Source organism: Macaca mulatta, chromosome 4, assembly GCF_049350105.2.
Source record: "Macaca mulatta isolate MMU2019108-1 chromosome 4, T2T-MMU8v2.0, whole genome shotgun sequence".
NCBI lineage: Eukaryota > Metazoa > Chordata > Mammalia > Primates > Cercopithecidae > Macaca > Macaca mulatta.
Window position 1 is genome coordinate 182,970,655 of NC_133409.1, and position 20,134 is coordinate 182,990,788.

The 20,134-nt window shown below is 46.1% G+C and overlaps 1 protein-coding gene and 2 long non-coding RNA genes across 9 annotated transcripts in view; 1 reads left to right on the top strand and 2 right to left on the bottom strand.

Moving 5' to 3' along the window:
- Positions 1-2,757, bottom strand: part of DUSP22 (dual specificity phosphatase 22) — a 58,363-nt gene extending 55,606 nt beyond the window's left edge. For 5 of the 7 annotated variants that reach the window (XM_077998618.1, XM_077998616.1, XM_015135395.3 and 2 more), the window contains exon 1: positions 2,304-2,757. Coding sequence is in view for 2 of the 7 variants with exons in the window: in XM_015135394.3 (XP_014990880.1) it covers positions 2,304-2,324 (21 nt within the window). In the remaining 5 variants the exon portion in view is untranslated. The remainder of the gene's footprint in view (positions 1-2,303) is intronic. The other 2 variants (XM_077998619.1, NM_001260542.1) reach the window with 2 other exon arrangements.
- Positions 2,758-6,447: 3,690 nt separating this feature from the next.
- On the top strand, positions 6,448-9,786 carry LOC144340598 (uncharacterized). Its single transcript, XR_013416871.1, has 2 exons — positions 6,448-6,682; positions 7,260-9,786. It is a non-coding gene; the product is annotated as an uncharacterized LOC144340598 (long non-coding RNA).
- Positions 9,787-11,013: 1,227 nt separating this feature from the next.
- LOC144340599 (uncharacterized) lies at positions 11,014-13,355 on the bottom strand. The gene is made up of 2 exons (XR_013416872.1): positions 13,089-13,355; positions 11,014-12,731 (listed from the first exon to the last, which is right to left on the bottom strand). It is a non-coding gene; the product is annotated as an uncharacterized LOC144340599 (long non-coding RNA).
- Between the last annotated feature and the right edge of the window lie 6,779 nt (positions 13,356-20,134).

Below are 20,134 nucleotides of genomic sequence, written 5' to 3' on the forward strand. Positions count from 1 at the left end.
CACTTTTCTGAAATTGCCTATGTTATCCTCTGGAGCCTCTACTCCTCCCCACCTTGTGTTCTCTCTCTCTCTCTCACTCCCACACACATACACACCCTGTGTTGTGCAACACAGCAGCCATCAGCCACAGTGACTATTGAGTACTTCAAATGCGGCTAGTCCAAAATGAGACGTGATTTAGGTATAAAATACATGCTATGCTTTGAATATATAAGTGATCTGGGGATCCCGAGATTTTTCCTTTCACAAAGACATAGTAAAAAACATGAAATCTTCCACGAATAATTTTATATATTGGTTACATGTTGAAACAATAGTTTTAATATATTGTTCGATAAAATATATTATTAAAATTAATTTCACCAGTTTATTTTTTAATGTGGCTCCTGAACATTTTAAGTTATATACATGGCTCGCATCATATTAGTGCTGGACAAGCGTTGATCTATACTGAAGGTTCTGTGAAGGATTTTTGGGTCACTTACCACCGCACTCCCTTTTCCTGCCTCCCCACCCACTAGCACAACACCTGGCTCATAGTATGTACATAATAAACAAGCGTTGAAGCAGAGAAGTCTCTAAATCTCTCTATACATATATTTCTTCATTTATACACTGTGAGTCTCTATTCACAAGATACTAAAAGTCAAGCAATTTATTACCCATTTTGAAAGGTAAAAAGTGTATGAATATTACTGCTTTTGTTGAAAAGCATGAAAATAACGTTGATCCCTTAGGCAACCATCTGTATTCCTAAATATATTTTTTGAATTGTATTACACAAATACTATAAATTTAATGCTGAAAACGGTGGAGAGTGAACAGCTCAAGTGGGAAAAACTGTAGAAATAACCAAAGGAAAGCTGAGATACCGCCGTCATCAATGGCAAGGCAAACGGAGCCCACAAACTTACGATGACCATCTTTATTGTTGTTTTAATTTAAAAAGCAGGAGACTCGTGGTGCGATGGATTCCAGTGCTCATGGGAATATAATACAAGTATTTAGCCGGAGAGAGTCTGTTCCCAAACTTGATCACTCGCCAAAAAAAAAAAAAGTGAATACAATTCTGTTTACCAAAATACCTCAGTATTGGTATGCAAGCCCCAAACACACAATAGTTCTTTCACAAACTGAGTAACCAGGACACAATAAACATGACATGGGCACGGGAAAACTTAGGTTTTCCCTGGACTGACTCCCCACTGCATCTCCCCTTCCCTACCGGGAATCCGCATTTGCAACACTCCAGCCCAAACTCCCAAACCACTGCCGACCCCGTGTTGAGGGACAGGAAGAAAACACAGCCGCACTGCCATCCCCACGCAGAAAGTGTGGACGCCGACAGCGTGTAGAGCTGCGGGTGGGCGGAGCGCAAAGAAAAAGTGAAGCAGAAAGACGACTCATCCAATCCAGGACCATTCAAAGACCTGCAAAAAGCTACTGTCTGTGTTGTGGGCTCTGTAAAGTCTGGTGACTCCTTCCTTGAAACCAGCCCAGCACCAAGTAACAAAATCCTTAACCTCGTGGTTCACACGAACACACCCCGGCAACTCCCAGCCGCCGGGGCTGGCATCTGGCAGCGTCCGTGGACAGGAAAGGGATCCCACGGGCTGGGAAGGGAGGTGCGGGGCACAGCGAACCCAGGGTGGGGCCCAGACACTGACGGGACAAAGGGAGCAGCGCAGACGTTCTGGAAGGCCGCGTGGGGCAGGCCCCCAGCAACAGGTTGCCCTCGTCGCAGCGTCACACAACCTAACGCGCTCCGAACCTTTCCTCCGCTTCCCCCTTATCTAGAAACAGCTCAGGGCTGAGGACTCTGCTAACTTCTCTGTCCACAGAAAAACTATCTGCGCCCACGGGCGGCCGCACAGACTCTGAGGGGAAAGAGGAAATGACAGCGGACGCCCGTTCGCTAACGATGTGGGGGGGTGACGCTTCCAGAGCGCAGTTCGGGAGCGAAGAGGAGGGAAAACAGAAACCACATCCATTCAGCTGCTCCCCCGGCGGAACGTGTCCAGGCTCTCGAAGCGCGCGGCTCGCTCCAGCCTCAGACACGCACCGGCTGCGAAGGCGGCGGCTCGGGCTGCCCACCCGGAAGCCGGGAGGGCGGGGCGGGCACCCTCCGAACCCCGATCCGCAGTCGCCGCCCCGGCGCGCCGCCCCTCCCTCCGCGCCCGTCCCCCCGCGGGCAGGGGCGCCCCGGGCTCCAGTCGCCGGGCAGCCAGGACGGGGGGCCGGCACCCGCCGCAGAGGAGGCTGCAGCGCGGAGCACACCCAGCGCGAACGCGGGGAGACGTTACCTTGTTCATCCCATTCCCCATGGTGGCTGAAGGCGAACCCTAGCGCCCCTGGCCGTGTGCTCGCGGCTCACTATGGCATGTTACGGGGAGGAGCGGCGGCGGCGGGCGGGGAGGAGGCGCGGGCGGGACTGAGTGCGCGCAGTGTCGACAAGTCGGCGGCGGGGACCGGCCGGGCCACCCGGCGCGCTCCCGAGGCCGGCGCGGAAGGCTGGGCTTTCCGTCCGCGGCCTGGAACTTCCCGGCGGGAGCAGCGCAGGGGCCCCGGAGCCTGTGCCGGGCAGTGGTCCCGCCTGGCCGGTCCCCGCCCCGTGCGCACCGGGCAGGCCCAGCGTCCCTCCTCGGTCCGCCCGCCCGCACCCTGGGACTTGTAGTCGGGCTCCCGCTCCGCCTTCGCGGACCCCGGCTCGCGGCCGCCGGGCGGGGCAGGCTCGGCCTCGGGCTCTCGGGCGGCCCCAAGCCCACGGCGCGTGCGCGGCCCGAGCCGCCCGCGGGGCGCCCGAGACCGGGGGCGGGGCCTGGCGGACGCGCAGGCGCTGCCCTGACCCGGCGGCTGCGCTGGTCTCGAGCCCGCTCCAAGGTCGGGGGTGCCCAGAGCCCCTTGGCCTTTTCCCCCGGGGCGACTCCGGGGGCCGGTTACCAGCAGTCGCTAGCCTGCCTTGGCTGCCTCCGTGAATCAGGTGCTAATCAGAGGCCTGGTCTCTGGGGGCTCCCCTGCCTGGGTTTTCTGAGGGCGACAGATTTAGGCCGGGGGATTTCCTGCGGCCCTGCCCGGTGCACCAAGACGAGAAGGCTCGCGGGTGGGGAGAGGTGGGCTACGTGACTCACCCCCGGGAGGCCTGACCTCCCTACGCTGGGGGAGCAGATGGCTGGATCTCTGACCGCAGACCCCACGGCCTTGGACGATGTGTGCCCCTGAATGTCTGCATCGTGCTTCCGTCTGGAACGGATCAATTTCTAACCTGTAGCAGAATTGTTCTGGGCATTCTATCAACGTTCGTAAATTCTAAGTTTCTCTCCGGGGACAGAATCCTTGAGCCAGTATTTTTTCTTTTTAATGTATGTATCCTCAACAATGTCCTGAACATAGTAGGTGCTTAACAAATATTTGCTGAATGAGTACATGCATCAATCTGATGTGTCCTGGCTCACTCCTGCTGACCTCATTTTATCTTCTTGCTGAGCGAGTTACAGACATGCTGGTCTCCTGTGTGTTCCTTGAACCTGTCAGGCTTGCTGGGCTGTGCTCACTATCCAGACACCTGGATCCCCAGGTCTCTGCATAGCTGCCTCTTATCTCTGAGGTATCGGCCCAAATGCCATCTCTCCTAAGAGGCTTTTCCTAACCACCCAGTTCCAGGTGGGTCCTCCAGTCACTGTCATATTACTCAGTATTATTGATCGGAAAATATATGTATTTGCTTTCTTTTTATCTGTCTCACTCACCAGCAACTTTCAGATTAAAAAAAAAAAAAAAAAGTTGTCTTATTCAATACTACAGCCATGTGGCCTGGGACAGAATCTAGCACAAAATAGTGATTTTGTAAATATCTGTGAAATAAATTAATAATTTCTTGTGGCTGAGAAAACAGGTGAAGTTCTGATCTGTCCTTGTACACCATATCTTCTGGGCAAGAAATGGTATCAAAACCCTCCGTGTAGAAAGCCCTCACTCAGTATGGGCTTGCCTGTTTTCTGTGGGTAGGATGGGACCAGACCCAGAGTGCCCTTTCTGCCTCTTGTTTTGGGAGCGTGTTCCTTCTTCACTGCCTTCACTTCCTCTTCTCCCGCCTGCTTCTCAGTCACCTGGACAGCCTGCTTTCCCCTCTGCCACACACTGCCATTAAGTAACTGTTTTTACTGCCTTCCTGCTTAGAGACAACACAGAATAGTTAGTGGACTGCCTGGGGAATCCCGTAATCAGCCTCTATTTCTGATTCTTAAGGAGGTCTTGAGCAAGATGATCAACTTTTCTGATCTAGCTTTTTTTTTTCCTCTCTTTAAAACAAGACCATTAAACTGTGAATTTTTGAAGCTTCTATCCAGCAACCAATGAATTACTTCTGCAGCCCTCTGCCCTCCTTGGGCTGTTCATCCAACAGTCAGATGAATGTTTAAGAACGCAACCAGTTCATAAACTGGTACTTGACCATGAATGACAAATTCATACCGATTTTTTTCTTCTGTCATCTGCTTGGAATATTTCTTCTCTTATTCATACTCTTCTTATAGATATATTTCTCCAGCTTGGACCATGTGCTTGCCAATTCCCCCTAAACTCAGAACCTGCCATGGCTTCCTCCTTACAGTCAAAATCAGCATTCAGTATGGTCCTAAAAGGTCCACATGCCCAGAGTTGCTATCAAAATCTCAAATTTTTCTTTTTGGTTAAATGAGAAAAGAGGAGACTGTTAACACCAGAAGTCAGACGAGGAAGATTTTTTTTAAAAAATGTATTGGTTTTGGCTGGGCATGGTGGCTCACGCCTGCAATCCCAGCACTTTGGGAGGCCGAGGTGGGTGGATCACCTAAGGTCAGCAGTTCTCGACCAGCCTGGCCAACATGGCAGAATCCTGTCTCTACTAAAAATACAAAAATTAGCCAGGCTTGGTGGGGTGTGCCTGTAATCCCAGCTACTCAGGAGGCTGAGGCAGGAGTATTGCTGGAACCCAGGAGGCAGAGGCTGCAGTGAGCCAAGACTGTGCCACTGCACTTCTGTGTGGGCAACAGAGCAAGACTCCGTCTCAAAAAAAAAAAAAAAGTTACTGATTTTGTGGGGTTCGGGAGTTTCCCACAAGAGACTCCCTGTACTCTCCTCCACCCTAACCCTGGAACACCTCTCTTTATTATAATAATAATTCCCGATGTTCACGTCTTGTAGTTCTATAACTTTTACTCTCTAGCTCTTGATTATGGAAAGAAAGGAAGAGAGGAAACTCTTCAACAAAGCCGACATTTTTCACATCCAAAGTAGAATCTTTATTCATTTGTGCTTTATCTCTCTCATAAAAATTTTAAGGCATCACAAGCCCAGTGGATTTTCACACTACGTAAGATTTTTACTTCCACTTTTCTTCTTGTTATTTTCTTCCTCTCAGTACTATCAACATCACAAATTTTGGCAACAACTCCAAAACAGGTAAAGCCTTCATGTGTGCACAATGAGGAATGGTCTACAAAGTGTGTAGGACAGCTGAGTCCGTACTTACACATGGTTAAGGATAACTGGTTAATGGTGTGTTTAGTGAGCAGTAACCTTAAACTTTAAGGTGGCGGTGTATAAAAGCCCACAAACAGAAGCTCAACCATTAGAGTTAGCCAAATCATTGTAGGTGTTAGTGATAATTTCAGAGCATTGAGATTAACCTCTACCCAACAGAGAAGTAATTATGTAATCTTCATTGGCCTCTTGAACATATTGCAGTCCAGGGTTTCTCAACTTCGGCAAAACTGACTTTTGAGGCTGGATAAATTTTTGTTCTAGAAGGCTGTCCTGTGCACTGCAGCATATTCAGAAGCATCCCTGACTTCTGCTTATTGCATTCTAGTAGCACCCTCTCAGTCATGACAGTCAGAAATGTCTCCAACCCCCTCTCTTCAATAACCCGCTAAATCTACACTAATAGATCGTGTTAGTTCTCTGCAGAATTCTTATTTTTTTAATTTTTTTTTGAGACGGAGTCTCGCTCTGTCACCCAGGCTGGAGTGCAGTGGCCGGATCTCAGCTCACTACAAGCTCCGCCTCCCGGGTTGCCGCCGTTCTCCTGCCTCAGCCTCCTGAGTAGCTGGCACTACAGGCGCCCGCCACCTCGCCCGGCTAGTTTTTGTATTTTTTAGTAGAGATGGGGTGTCACCATGTTAACCAGGATGGTCTCGATCTCCTGACCTTGGGATCTGCCCATCTCGGCCTCCCAAAGTGCTGGGATTACAGGCTTGAGCCAGCGCACCCGGCCTCTGCAGAATTCTTAAGCCACAATTGTTCATTATTAACAAATTCAGAGCAAGAAGCTAAAATGAGGAGCTAATCTAGCCAAAGCATGACTGAAAGTAAAAGAAAGCTAGAATCTGATGAATTGTGGAAAGAAGAAAAAAGGTGGAACCTGGAATTATGGAAGCAAAAGCGCAAAACATTTTCTCTGTTTCTCCAGCACTGTCCAGACAGAGGCGGCCCAGTTGAATACCTGAGTTCTCAGGGCCTTGCAGAGCAGCCTGACCATGAGGATGGGCCCCTGTGGTGTACGACCTCAGCTCTTCAAAGCAGTCTTCTGATTACGAACATGGTTTTCTCCTTTCACTTAAGAGATTTGGGGGGCTCAGATCTCAGCACAGATATCTGGAGAGTGTGGGGTCAGGGAAGAGCAGCAAGAGGAATGGACGTCCAGGTAAGTGAGCAGGAGGGCAGAGAATCTGGGAGAGGTAAAGGGAAAATGTTGTCAGGCATTTAGTTGGGAGTCAACAAAAGTCTGTGGACAGAGTTCCTGGGAGGATTGGCAGAGGCTTGCAGGAATGAAGTTATCAGGCAGATTATAAAACAGTGTCAAGCAAAGGGGAAATAAGACAGAGCCCTGGTTCCTAAAACTTGGAGGTCACATTATTATCAGCCTGCAGGTCAGAACATGTATGCCTGTGTATTCTCAGGACAACTATTGTTTTCCCCCAAATGGTAGCTGCCTGAGGGCAGGGACCAGTTGTTAATCAGTCTTAGTGTCCAGCATCTAAAATAGTTCCTAGTGTGAGGGGAGCCATGTAGATGTTTGTCCATTTAGGAAAGAAACACATCTGGGAGGCCGCTGAATTTGTCCAGGCATAAGGATCACAAATAATTCATCCTTTGATATGCCAGAGACTCCATCAATGCTGCCATCTCCTCATGTTTCCTTTTCTTGAGCAATGTAGTTTCCATGTGAGACGGCTCTCTAGGAGAAACCAGAATCCTGTTGTCTTTTGTTTCTGAAACAGACATAGGGCACACTCAACAGAGAGAGAGAGAAGAGAGAGAGAAGAGAAGATGAGACGAGAGAGAGAAGAGAGAGAGAGAGAGAAGATGAGAAGGGAAGAGAGAGGAGAGAGAAGATGAGACGAGAGAGAGAGAGAAGAGGAGAAGGGAAGAGAGAGGAGAGAGAAGATGAGAAGAGAGAGGAGAGAGAGGAGGGAGCCCTCGCACACAATGCTTCCACGTATTGCTGTACTCCACCCCTTGGTCTGCAGCCACAGCCGTACTTGGCAGAGCACAATACTCTCTGTGGTTCTGCCTCTTGGCATCATGTTGTTCTTTGATCTTTGGTTAAGAAACCATGCCTGACTTATGCATGGCCATGATGGAAGTTGCTTACATTGATTTTCCATGTGTGGAATGGTGTGACTTGGCCCAGGTACTTCTCTGTCTCTACAAAGGAAGCTCTACCTGGGACAACAAACTAGGCCCTTAAAACTTTCCATGGTTTAAAAACAAAACAAAACAAAAACAACATTTTATGGTTAATGACTCCAGTCCAAAACAATTAACAAAAGCTGAACCACGAATGCGTTTTTAATCTCAGGAGAATAATCATCATTTTCATCAGTGTCTGGCAGGACTCCTGTGAGGCAGAGCTTGGGCTTTCTCAGCCTAACTCGCCTGGGCAAAAGGAGACATGGCCGGAAGGTCTTACCATTTGCCTTGGATGTGGTACTCTTTCTGAGGTCTCCAACTCTCCTAAAATCCTGTTCAAAATGATCATGTGGACTGCAGTCTCGTGGACAGCAGGAAAGGGACCCGAGGTGTCTGCACAGAGAGTCCTAACCATCTGCGCCTGCTGCACCTGCACCGCCAGCCACCCTCTCTGAGGCACACTTCTGCTTCTTCAAACGCCTGCAGGGACCAGGGGGCAGTCCAGAAGTGAAAACAGAAGGGAGGACAGCAAGGGAAGCCCCAGCTCAAAGAAGCGACTGGGCTAGGGTGGCCCTCCTCAGAGATGCTTCTGGCTGCCTGCCGTGTGTCACTGTTGAGCTCTTCCCCAGTGCAGAGCTTTGCCCTGCTTTTGTTTGTGTTCGTTATTCACTCTTTCATGCAAAACTGAAATTGAAGTGGGTCTGAAGACACTAAAAAATGTCTGGGTAGGGGGCTACAGGGAGCAGGGGTTTTCCTGAGAGAATGGAATGTCCCATGAGAAATTTCACTTACCATGAGAGGGGAAGTCCGTTTCGTATGACATGATATAACACTGTCATTATAAACTCTCCATTGGGTTTCATGTGTTAATATTTATCATTCTTTTGATTAGTTATTCATCAAGAAAACCCTGTGAATTCTGAGAAAATCATCACGTATCGAGGGCTCCTCAGGCTAGATGATGGACCCAGAATCATTTTCTCTATTCTTTACAACAGAGAACTTGCTGGGTTTTTTTGTTTTGTTTTGTTTTGACCAAACACCACTTGGCCTGCAGGCGAGGAGCTGTCCTTGCCCAGATGAGACAATCTCATCTGAAGCAACAACCTGGTACCAGGATATCATGTTTACTCGTGAGAATACCATTGACCATTGGCCTTCAAGCGAAGGTTGACCTGTGCATTTTTTTTTTTTTAAGACAGAGTCTCACTCTGTCCCCCAGGCTGGAGTGAAGTGGTACGGTCTTGGTTCACTGCAACCTCTGCCTTCTGGGTTCAAGTGATTCTCGTGCCTCAGTCTCCCCAGTAGCTGGGATTACAGGAGCATGCCAACACTCCCTGCTAATTTTTTATATTTTTAGTAGAGACAGGGTTTCACTATGTTGCCCAGGCTGCTCTCAAACTCCTGAGCTCAGGCAATCCACCCCCCTTGGCCTCCCAAAGTGCTGGGATTACAGATGTGAGCACTGCGCCCAGTCTGACCTGTGCTTTTCACCTTCTCTGCATACCTGTGTGCCCTTTCTGCATGGGGCCTCAACTCCAGACCCCGCAAACAACAACTAACATGAGGACAACTGCTGGGAAGAGGCTCAAGCCATTGCAGCATGATCACACAAGGCTGGGATAGATTTCTTTCTCATCTCTCATATGCCCCTTGCAAAAAATAGGGGGGCAGAAAAGTCTGGGGCTAAGCTTGCCCTGTTTCATCCATGCACAGTTTGCATTACTGAACAGACTAGAACAATGTGTCAATCTAAAATCATTTATATTTGGCTTAAATGACAACAGTTTATCTGCCCTCCTTCCCCAAAATACAAAGCAGTACCTATCTTACCTCTGATGTGATTAAAGTGTCCACGATGGTAATTTTTCCCAAGCAAAGCCACAGTCTGTCTTAAAGGTGAGATGAGATCTTTATCTCTACAGACAGAAAACGTAACTTTTAAATGGCAGTTCCCCTCCTGCTTGTTGAGGTTTACAGGGCAGCTTAACAGGTGGGCAGGTGCAGTGATGGGCAGAGAGATAACTGATATATAAGACAGATATGTGGACATCTTACTGTAGTGCTTTTAAAAATATGTACAATTTAAAATAAACTTTTGCTTTCAAAATTTCACTGTTTTTGTTGCTGTGATAACCACCAAGCCAAAGGGGCAGGAAGCTCTCAGCATTGTTGGCGTTTTACCCGAGCCACGGTACGAAGCTTCTTTTTGGTCTAAAAGTATGTTTTTTAAGTAATAGCAACTCTAGAACTTCCGAGTCAGTGTAAGTGTTGATTCTAATTGGTAACATTACATATCTGAGTATCACAGGGCTGTGGAAGTAAGACGTCTGAGCAAGTGCTCGCAGAACAGCTCCTTGGAAACAGAACATGCTTTCTTCTAGTTGTGGATTAAGTGCAACTCTGTCACAGACTTAACATTCATAATCCCTTGGCCTTCTTTTTCTCTTTTCTTAAATGTCTGGGTTTAGTTGTATCGGTTACTTTCTATTTAATTTGTTAGATTTTCTTATTTCTAAAATGTTTAGTCACCACATTAAAAGGGGGCATAATTTGGTTCTTCCATTTGGTATAAAAGCCTCTGTGCTATGGATTACCAGCGTGTCCTGGTTTGCCCAGGATTTTCCTGATTCTGAAACTGAAAGTTCTGTGTCCCAGGAACCCCTTTAGTCATGAGCAATCTGGGACAGTTGGTTACCCTATAACTGTGGTATATTTTGGTGAAATATACTTTAGCTTTAACGAGAAAAAGACAGTTATGATTTAAACCCCATCCTCTTTAGGTACAAATAATTCCCTGTGTGAGAGGTTGAAGGAGAGCAGCTGCCTCCCATTGCTGGGCAGGGCCAGGCACCCTCAGCTGCTTGGAACACATGGCAGGAACGAATTTCTACTCAAGGCTTGGACCGGGCAATTGATGCTTTCCAGAAGGGAAATACTGGCTGAGGAAACTTCAATGTCAATATTGCTTCATGGAGAAAAACACATTTTGATCTTTTCCTCAACCGAGTCAATAAGGTATCAGGTTCTATTTGAATATTTTCCCTGGAAAACATCTTACAATAACTATGAGAGTCTAATAACTTTTTCTTATAACATTAAATTGAGTCAATCCCAAGGCTTCAAACAGTATTTGTTTAAAAGGAGATGGACAGCCTCCTAAAAGTTGTTAGATTTTCATAAAATGGAGAGGCTGAGTGCATCGATGCGTTGGTAATTAATCACTTTTAATTTCCCCTCTTAAGTCTCCTCCTCCATACCGTCCCTCAGCCCCGGTAGCTCCCCAGGTAACAGGGTTTCACAAGCCCTATGCGCATTCTCTATCTCCAAGCGTTAAGGGCCCTTTTTAATTCATTCGACCAACATTTATTGAGAACCTCGTATGTTCTAGGCATTGTGCTAGTAACTGGGGATACAGAAATGAAAACCTGCCCCACTCTTAACTCAGTGTTGCTTTATAACTCCAAGGAAACAAGGACCCACACGTAAATGATTTCCGTGTCATGAAGTATACTCTGAATTTGTAAAATTTGCTTTGGGAGCTTAGAGGAAGGCATGCTTGGAACTGGCTCAGCTGGCTCTTCCTTTCCGTGAAAACAAGCATCCTTCCCTTTCTGTACTTCTGTGAAGTTATTTCAAACATACATACTTCTATGTGTTTCCAGATGAACAACTTTTGTTATTTAGGGCAAAGAATATAAGATTGGCCTGTCTTGGTCAGTTCTGGAGCTCTTGGTTTACGAAGCATTGCCTCCAAAGGGGCCACATGTAGGGAGGGATGCAGGTGCCGTATGCCAAGTGGAAGGGCCATATGGCTGTGCTCCTGCTTCTAAGCCACAGCTGATTTGGTGAATTTCTGCCTGTCACTGTCCCCACGCCTTCCCTTCTCCTTTATATGGGGTGCTCACAAGTACCATTTCTGAGAAAAGCCTTTGAATTTAGAAAGGCTACAAATCTATAAAAGTGGCATAATTCTATGAATACAGGTTTGGGAACGTTTTAGCCTGTGAAAGGAAACCTTTTCTTCTTGAGGAAAACTCAGCATTGCGAGATGGATGGTTGGTAATGAGCTAAATCAGCAAGTCAAAGTTGACGTGTGTTGAAGAAAATCAAACTGTAGAGCTTGAAAGGTCCTTGAAGATCACGAGACGCTAGTCTAAGCCACAGAGCAACTGAGACATTAGGTGATTTTTCACGGCCACACAAAGTGACAGAATCAGAAAATATGTGCTGTGCAGATTCCCTCCTCTGGGGCTCCCCTACCTTTCCACTGTCTAGCAACTAACAGGACCTTAAACGCCACTCCTGCTCCAAGCTGTTTTGTGTTTGGTTGGTATCCACGGTATCGTGGTATTTGGAGCATATCCCCCTGAAGGCTGAGTTCAATTCCCCTCGAGAGCAGCCACTGCTTCTGGTGGGAGGAGGGATGTGAGCAGCCACACAAAGGCTGGAGTCCGGGGATGTGCTGGAAAGTGGGAGGTGGTGGTGACCGTCACGGCAGGAGCAGGAGAAACTGAAGGTAGTTTGAGGCTGAGTCAGGATGCCTTGCTTGGCAGGTCTCTCTGAGCATCATGAGATGAACCGGAGCAGGACTGTAGGGGAAGAAGTGGGAGCAGGAGATCCCCAGGAGCTGTTTCCTAGTCCACAACACTCAGTGCTCAGGAGGCTGGAGAGAGTGCTGGGGAGAGTGGCGCCAGAAACCATCGTCAGTGATGGCATTGAACCAAACGCCCGGCACCCACTCTACATACATCAGACCCCGGGCAAGGTCCTGAGGGTGTACGAAGAGCAAGAATGGTTTCTACCCCAAGGAAGTTGCATCTCCACAGGGAGCACAGAGCTGCACGCCTAGGTGTTCAGGGCGGGAGAAAGAAAGTGGCCCAAGGTACTCACGGCCAAGGCACCATCAGGTGTCCCAGCAGCAGCAAACAAAACTCCAGTCAGTCAGCGGAAGCACCTTCAGTGAGAGTCACTTCATGAACAGCATGGCAGGGTGGAGAGAACCCAGAGGAGCCCTGGGCTTGGAGACCAGACAGTGGGAAGCTGTGACCATCGCAGGCCTGAAGGGGTGGAGGAAGGACAGCGTGGTTGGAGCCCAGTGACCACTGGAGCCACGGCCGAGGGGCCACCTGTGGAGTAGGTGGGAATCACTAGGGGCTGAGTTGGGTCCCCCTTCCCCAAATTCCTATGAAGCCCTGACTCCCAGCACCTCAGAACGTGAGTGCATTTGGAGATCGGGCCTTTCAGAAGGTCAGTCAGGTCAGATGAGGCCATCGGGGTGGCCTGGATCCAATCCCACTAACGTCCTTACAAGAAGACGACGTGGGGACACAGAGACACAGAGTGAAGCCCATGTGAGGACACCGGGAGAATGAGCCAAGGACAGAGGCCTCAGAGGAAACGCGCTCTGCACACACCTGTATCTTGAGTTTCCAGCCTCCAGCCTCTCAGACTGTGCGTAAATAATGGTTGGTTATGCCACCGAGTCTGTAGTGCTTCACCGCAGCCCTCGCAAACTAAGACAGGGAGGGACACACCCGCTGCCACAAACACAGCTTGATCACGGACAGCATGGGGAGGAAACACCCTAAACTTTCTCAACCTTATCCAAACGCCACACCCACCCGGAAGCCAGCAAAGGAGTCCAACTGGTGTGTTCCGTATGCGCCAAGCTCCCAGGACACCTGTGGGGCAAAGAGAGAGGGAACGTGAACAGGTAGGGAAAAAGTAATCAGCAAAGGCGTCCAGTCAAGTATTGAGAAATCAAGACAGACTGCATGGAGGAGGTGAATCATGAAGGAAGTCTGGAGTAACAGATGAGTGAATACGAGGAAGACACTCAGAATCCTGCTTGGCCTATGATAAGAGGTATCTGTGTCAGTTTTACCACACACTGATATTTATTACTATTTCTAATTCCTCCTAGAAATACTGGAAGGTTGGTATTATTTTCTCCTTTTTGCAGATAGGAATGTTAGGCTCAGGGAGGCTGAGCAAATGGCTAAGCCGGGATCCACGCTCAGGCCTGCCTGGCTCCAGCGCCACCAGTCCAGGCTGCATCCCACGAGGAGAAAGCCCTCAGCCAGAGGAGGAAGCCTGGGTGAAGGGCAGTTCCAGAGCAGGGTGTTGCGGACCAAAAGGCGTGCTGGCGAGAGAGACGGGCACCTCTGGGGACCCGAGGTGGTGCACCAGGGTGGGACTGGAGAGTGCAGTGTGGAGAGAGGCAGGAAGCGAGCAGAAGGGAGGCAGGGACAGATGAAGATCGTCCTCTCCTGCCTGGCCAGAAGCTGACACTCCTCCCAGGGAGCTTGGGAAGGCTTCCAGGGATTCAGATTTTAGATTGAACATCTTGAGGGCAGTTTAGAGGATGTCATATTCTAGCAGTAAGACTGCTAGTGAGACTGAAGGCGGGGCGATGAGTTAGAAGACTTACAGAAAGCCAGGTGAAAAATAATGAGGACCTTAACCAAAGATGGGCCCTGGGGAAGCAGGGACTGAAGGGTGGTGGTGGGAGAAGCCACAGACTGTGAGATGTGCAGGACTTGAAACTCATTGGATTTGGGAAATGGGGAGGAGGAAGACGCAAAGGGTGCCTCTGGGTTCCTGGCTTGGGGAACTTCATGGATAGCAGCGCCCTTCCCAAAGGCTGGGAGCAGAGGAGGAGGAACCTGTTCAGTGGGAAAATGATGATTGCTGCCCAGACACCTGAGTTTCAGGTGCCTCTGGGTTACCTAAGCAGAAAAGACAGAGCCAAATTCCATGAGAAAACACAGCAAACCCAACAACTTAAATTTTGTTAAGTATCTTACAGCAAAATCACAAGATTTTGATCACTCTGAAAATGGTCACTTGTCCCACCTTTGGGAGCAGTGAAAGCACGTGCCACCATGAAAGCACATAACACGCTACAAGCACGTTATTTTAATAATTTTAAAAGCAGCTGAGTTCTAATTTTGCAAAAAATACTTAAATAAGCTTTGGAAGATAAAAAGGTAAGAGTGAAGGACGAATAAGGCGAGTCTTCCAGGAAGAGCTGACGGCGGAGTCACAAAACTGAAACAAAGGAGGCTAGAGAGGACGGACTGCTGAGGCCGGGCGTGGTGGCTCAGCCTGTAATCCCAGCACTTTAGGAGGCTGAGGCGGGCGGATCACGAAGTCAGGAGATCGAGACCATCCTGGTTAACACAGTGAAACTCCGTCTCTACTAAAAAATACAAAAAAAAAAAAAAAAAAAAAAAAATTAGCCAGGTGTAGTGGCGGGCACCTGTAGTCTCAGGAGACTGAAGCAGGAGAATGGCGGGAACCCGGGAGGCGGAGCTTGCAGTGAGTCGAGATCCGGCCACTGCACTCCAGCCTGGGCTACAGAGCGAGACTCCGTCTCAAAAAAAAAAAAAAAAAAAAAAGGATGGAGTGCTGAATGCAAAATCAACGTGGACATGGTAGATAGCGAGGTTCCCACCTGAACACCTGTATGACGGTGATGGCTACTTCTGGTAAGTCAGGTCAAATAAGGCCATCAGGGTGGCCTGGATCCAATCTGACTCATCTGACTAACGTCCTTACAAGAGGAAGAGGTGAGGACACAGAGACACAGAGGGAAGCCCATGTGAGGACACAGGGAGAATGAGCCAAGGACAGAGGCCTCAGAGGAAACGCGCTCTGCGCACACCTGCATCTTGAACCTCCAGCCTCCAGCCTCACAGGCCGCCTCTCTGAGAGCCACTGCCAGTCCTGTTGTCAGCAGTGGAAGGTAATGCTAAGCAAAAAGGCCAGATGAAGGCAACGACTCTTAAATTTGACTGGCAGAGTGAATTATACATGTCATGCAGCAGGCCTCTTTCTGATCTATCATTTCAAATTTGTCAGCTTAAATAGGCAACGGATATTAAGGAAGTGAACTATGCAATGTCCTAAATTGTAAAGATAATTTTTAAAAGTCAATGTATGCTAAATAAGTAACCTCAAAGATGGTTTTATGAGATCTTAACTTGCAATAACTTATTTTATCATGCACCTCATTTCCAGTAGTTTGGTAGTTCTGGCAACCCCAGTTGTGCTCGGCAGATAGCCTTAGGAATGAAACAGTTTGAAAGAGAGACAAGCTCATAGAGAGATGGCTCTCAGTCCTCCTGAAAATTCCTTACAATAACATCCTTGCAGTTATACTGTTGATCAAATAATGTCCCTAACATATATTTAGAGAATATTAAAGATAAGGCACTGTATTATTTATTACAACAGAGGAACCTATGCACTTTGCAAGACCAATTAAAGAACATTCTAATGCATACATTTAAAGCTCTGTTTTATGATGTCTTTATTGAGATTTCTACTCATAAAGAAAGACAGATAAGGAGTTGAAAATATACAGAAAGGCAAGAGTATTGCCCCCACTCTAACAAGTAAAAACTAGATATACCATAGAATTATAACTTTTCCTGAGCTCCGCAAACACCTGAGGTCATAGAGCAATCAAATAGTTCCATATCCAAAAAAGACAATTCCTTCCAAGGGTAGAAAGGATTTGAGCGTTCGTCTACCAATGGTAAATGGGAGAAACAGAACCCCAGCTACCATACAAGTAGGTAAGAAGATAAACCTTCAAGACAGATTTCTAGAAACCAAGAATGAGCTAGTATGAGAGAAAGCCACTTCCAGGCTCTCCCCACAGCCTTCCACCAGATTCTCACAAGAAGCCACATCCAGGTTCTCTCTATAGCCTTCCACCAAATTCTCATGAGAGCCACTTTCAGGCTCTTCTCCACGGGCTTCCACCAGATTCTCACGAGAGCCACTTCCAGGCTCTTCTCCACGGGCTTCCACCAGATTCCCATGAGAGAAATTTCAGGGCTGCAGCTGGAGGATTAGAAAGAGCCTCACGGTGGTGCAGACATGGACTGGGAACGCGCTGTCACTGCGGGATACTCGTGAGTCCCCCCCAGACCCTCTCTTCTGTGGAACTAAAGCTTTAATTCACTTTGAGGAGCAGGAAACATTCAGTCCCAGGGCACAGGTGAACATGCATATGTCTGAGGAAGAATTTTTTCAAGAAACCCTCTAACCTTTGCGGAAGAGAAGAAAACAATCCTGGTCCCAGAGCCCTACTGGGCCTCCTACTACTGGGGGAGGGTAGAAAACACCAAACATCTAGGGTTACCAGATTTAGCAAATAAAAATACTGTTAAATTTGAATTTCGTGGAACAATAAATAATTTTTACTATAAGTATATTCCAATATTTGGGACATAGTGATGTTAACAAACTCTTCATTGTTTACATGATATTTAAATTTAAGTGGGAATCCTGTATTTTACCTGACAACCCTAGGCACACAAGCTCTGCCAAAGATATGCAGGATAATTCAGCTCCAAGGGAAGGAGCGGAAACCCCAACCCTGAAGTCCCAGACACACAGGGCCTGCCTGAAGCTGAGAACAAAGAATTCTCCTGCTTCCCACCACAAGGATTGTTCGTAGCAGGTAAGAAGAAGCAGTCTACCACTGGGAGGTGGCAAGAGCACAGAGAGAGAAAATGTCTGTGGTGCAGGAGTACCAAGGAGGCCAAAGCTGAGGATGAAGCAGGAACACTGAGGAAAATGCTCCAGGACCTGAGCAGCCATCCTCAGCACAAAGGAACACCAGAGACCACTGAAGCCAGTGGTGCACTGAAGTGAACCAGAGCAGCAACAGAAGCCCAGCTGAACTCAACTCCTGACCAAATTGAGTCAAGTTCCCAAATAAACTACCTAGAAGAAGAGTTATAACCATTTCCAGGGGTAGATACTGTGTACCTCAGTATATCACAACAAAATTGAAGGCAGGAACTCAAAAAGATACTTCAGGCCAAATTTCCTAGGAGAAAAAGATGGAAGCAATCCAAATGTCTATCAACAGATGAATGGATAGACAAAATATAGACAAAACTTATACATGCAATGGAATATTAATCAGCTTTAAAAACTAATGAAGTTCTGATACTTGAATGAATCTTAAAAACATTATGCCAAGTAAAATAAGCTAGAACAAAAGGAAAATTAGTGTATAATTCCACAGTAATTATCCAAGAGGTACCAAGAGTTGTCAAACTCATATAGACAGAAGTAGAATAGAGGTTACCAGGAGCGTGGGGGAGGTAAAAGTGAGGAATTATTATTTGGGGTGATAAAAAGTTATAGAAATGGATGGTGCTTACGGTTGCATGTATTGTGAATGTACTTGATGCCACCGAATTGGACATCCAAAAGCAGTTAAAATGGGCTAGGCACCGTGACTCACACCTGTAATCCTAGCAGTTTGGGAGGCTGAAGCAAGTGGATCATTTAAGGTCAGGAGCTTGAGGCCAGCCTGGCCAACGTGGTGAAACCCCATCTCTACTAAAAATACAAAAATTAGCTGGGTGTGGTGACGGGCGCCTATAATCCCAGTTACTTGGGAGGCTGAGGCAGGAGAATCGCTTGAACCCAGGAGGTGGAGGTTGCAGTGAGCCGAGATCACACCATTGCACTCCAGTCTGGGCGACAAAGCAAGACTCTGTCTCAAAAAATAAAAATAAAAAAAATAGTGAAAATGGTAAATTTTATATTATATTACATATATGTTTTACAATTTTTAAAATAACATTTTTTAAAGAGTTCATAAAAATCTCCAGGCTCAGATAGCTTCATGGGCAGATTTACCAAACATTTAAGAAAGAAATAGTGCCAATTTTACACAAACTTAGCATAATAATTTTCTTTCACTTAGTGTAATGTTTTCAAGGTTCACTCATGTATCAGAATTTTATTCCTTTTCAAAGCTTTCAGATAATTGAGAGAGAACAGTTATCCATTCATTCTGTGAAGTTAGCATTGCCTTGGTGCCAAAACCAGATGAAAACATTACAAGAAGAGAAATCTACAGGCCAAGTCCCATCATTAATATAGGTGCAAAAATCCTCAACAAAGGATTAGCAAGTCAAATAAACAACATATAAAAGTATAATAAATCATGACCAAGTGGAATTTATTCCATGAATGCAATGCTGGTTCAAATATTAGAAAATTAAACAATGTAATTCACCATATCAATAGAGTACAGAAAATAAATTATCATTTGACTAGATTCAGAAAAACCACTTGACAAAATCCAAAATCCATTTTTGATAAAAACTCTCAGCAAACTAGGAATATGAGGGAACTTCCTCCAAGTGAGCTTCTACCAAAACTTTGCCAACATCACACTTAACGGTGAGAAACTAGATGTTTTCCCCTTATGATCAGGAACAAGACAAGGATGCCCACTTTCACCAATCCTATTCAACCTCATATTAGAGATCCTAGCCAAAACACTAAAGTGAGGTGGGGAAGAGAATACACATTGAAAGAAAGAGATAAAACTATCTCTATTTGCATATGACATGATTACCTACTTAGAAAATCTCAAATAATACATAAAAATGGCTAGAACTACCAAATGAATTTAATAAGGCCAGAGGATACGAGGTCAGTGCTAAAATATCAATAGTTTTATTATATAATACCAATAAAAAGTAATAATTGAAATTTTAAAAAACTGTATTATTTACAATTGCACCAATAAACAGAAAACACTTAGATATAAACCTAATAGAGTTTATATGAGGTCTGTATGTTTGGAAATAATAAAACACTGAGATGAGAAATCAAAGATCTAAATAAATGGATGTACACCACGTATGCCATGTTCATGGATTGAAAGACGCAATATTTCTAAAGTGCCAGTTTTCCCCCAAGTTGATCTGTGGATTCAGTGCTATCCCAGTTATAATCCCTGAAGGATTATTTGTAGAAATCAATAAGCTTGTTCTAAAATTTGTATGGAAGGCAAAGAAACTGTAATCGTTGGGTAAACAATACATATCATTATGGCTTAAGTCACATTTAGCTGAGTTTTATGTTATAGTGAAAAGCATCCTAACCAATAAGAAATCAGCTGTTTTGGCAACGACGTTGCTTGATATCTGAAGATAAAATTCAGAATAATGAATCAGAATAATGAATCAGCCCATTGAAAATACTTGAAATAGCCACTTTAAATGTTCTTCATATTTATTGAATAGTAATAATAATTTTTATTATGATAATAATAGAATATATTAAGCATTTTCTATGGGCCAGAACTCATCTAAGTAATTTAAATATATTAACTCATTTAATACTTACAGTTCTATAAATCAGGTACTATATTTATCCTCATTTCAATGGATCAAAAACTGAAGAGAGGGTAAGCCTTCAAAATGATGTGCTAAGTGGAAAGAGTGGTATTTTCACTTAGGTAGTGTGGCTTCAGAGGAGAACACTTGACTACTAGTCTGCTACGTGAACTCCCTCCATCTTTTTTATGCACACTCATTCACTATGATGTATTCCACTAGAGATAATCACAGAACAACCCTACCCAAAATCCTAATCATTACTTTTAAAACAAATAATAAAGTTATTTTAATTC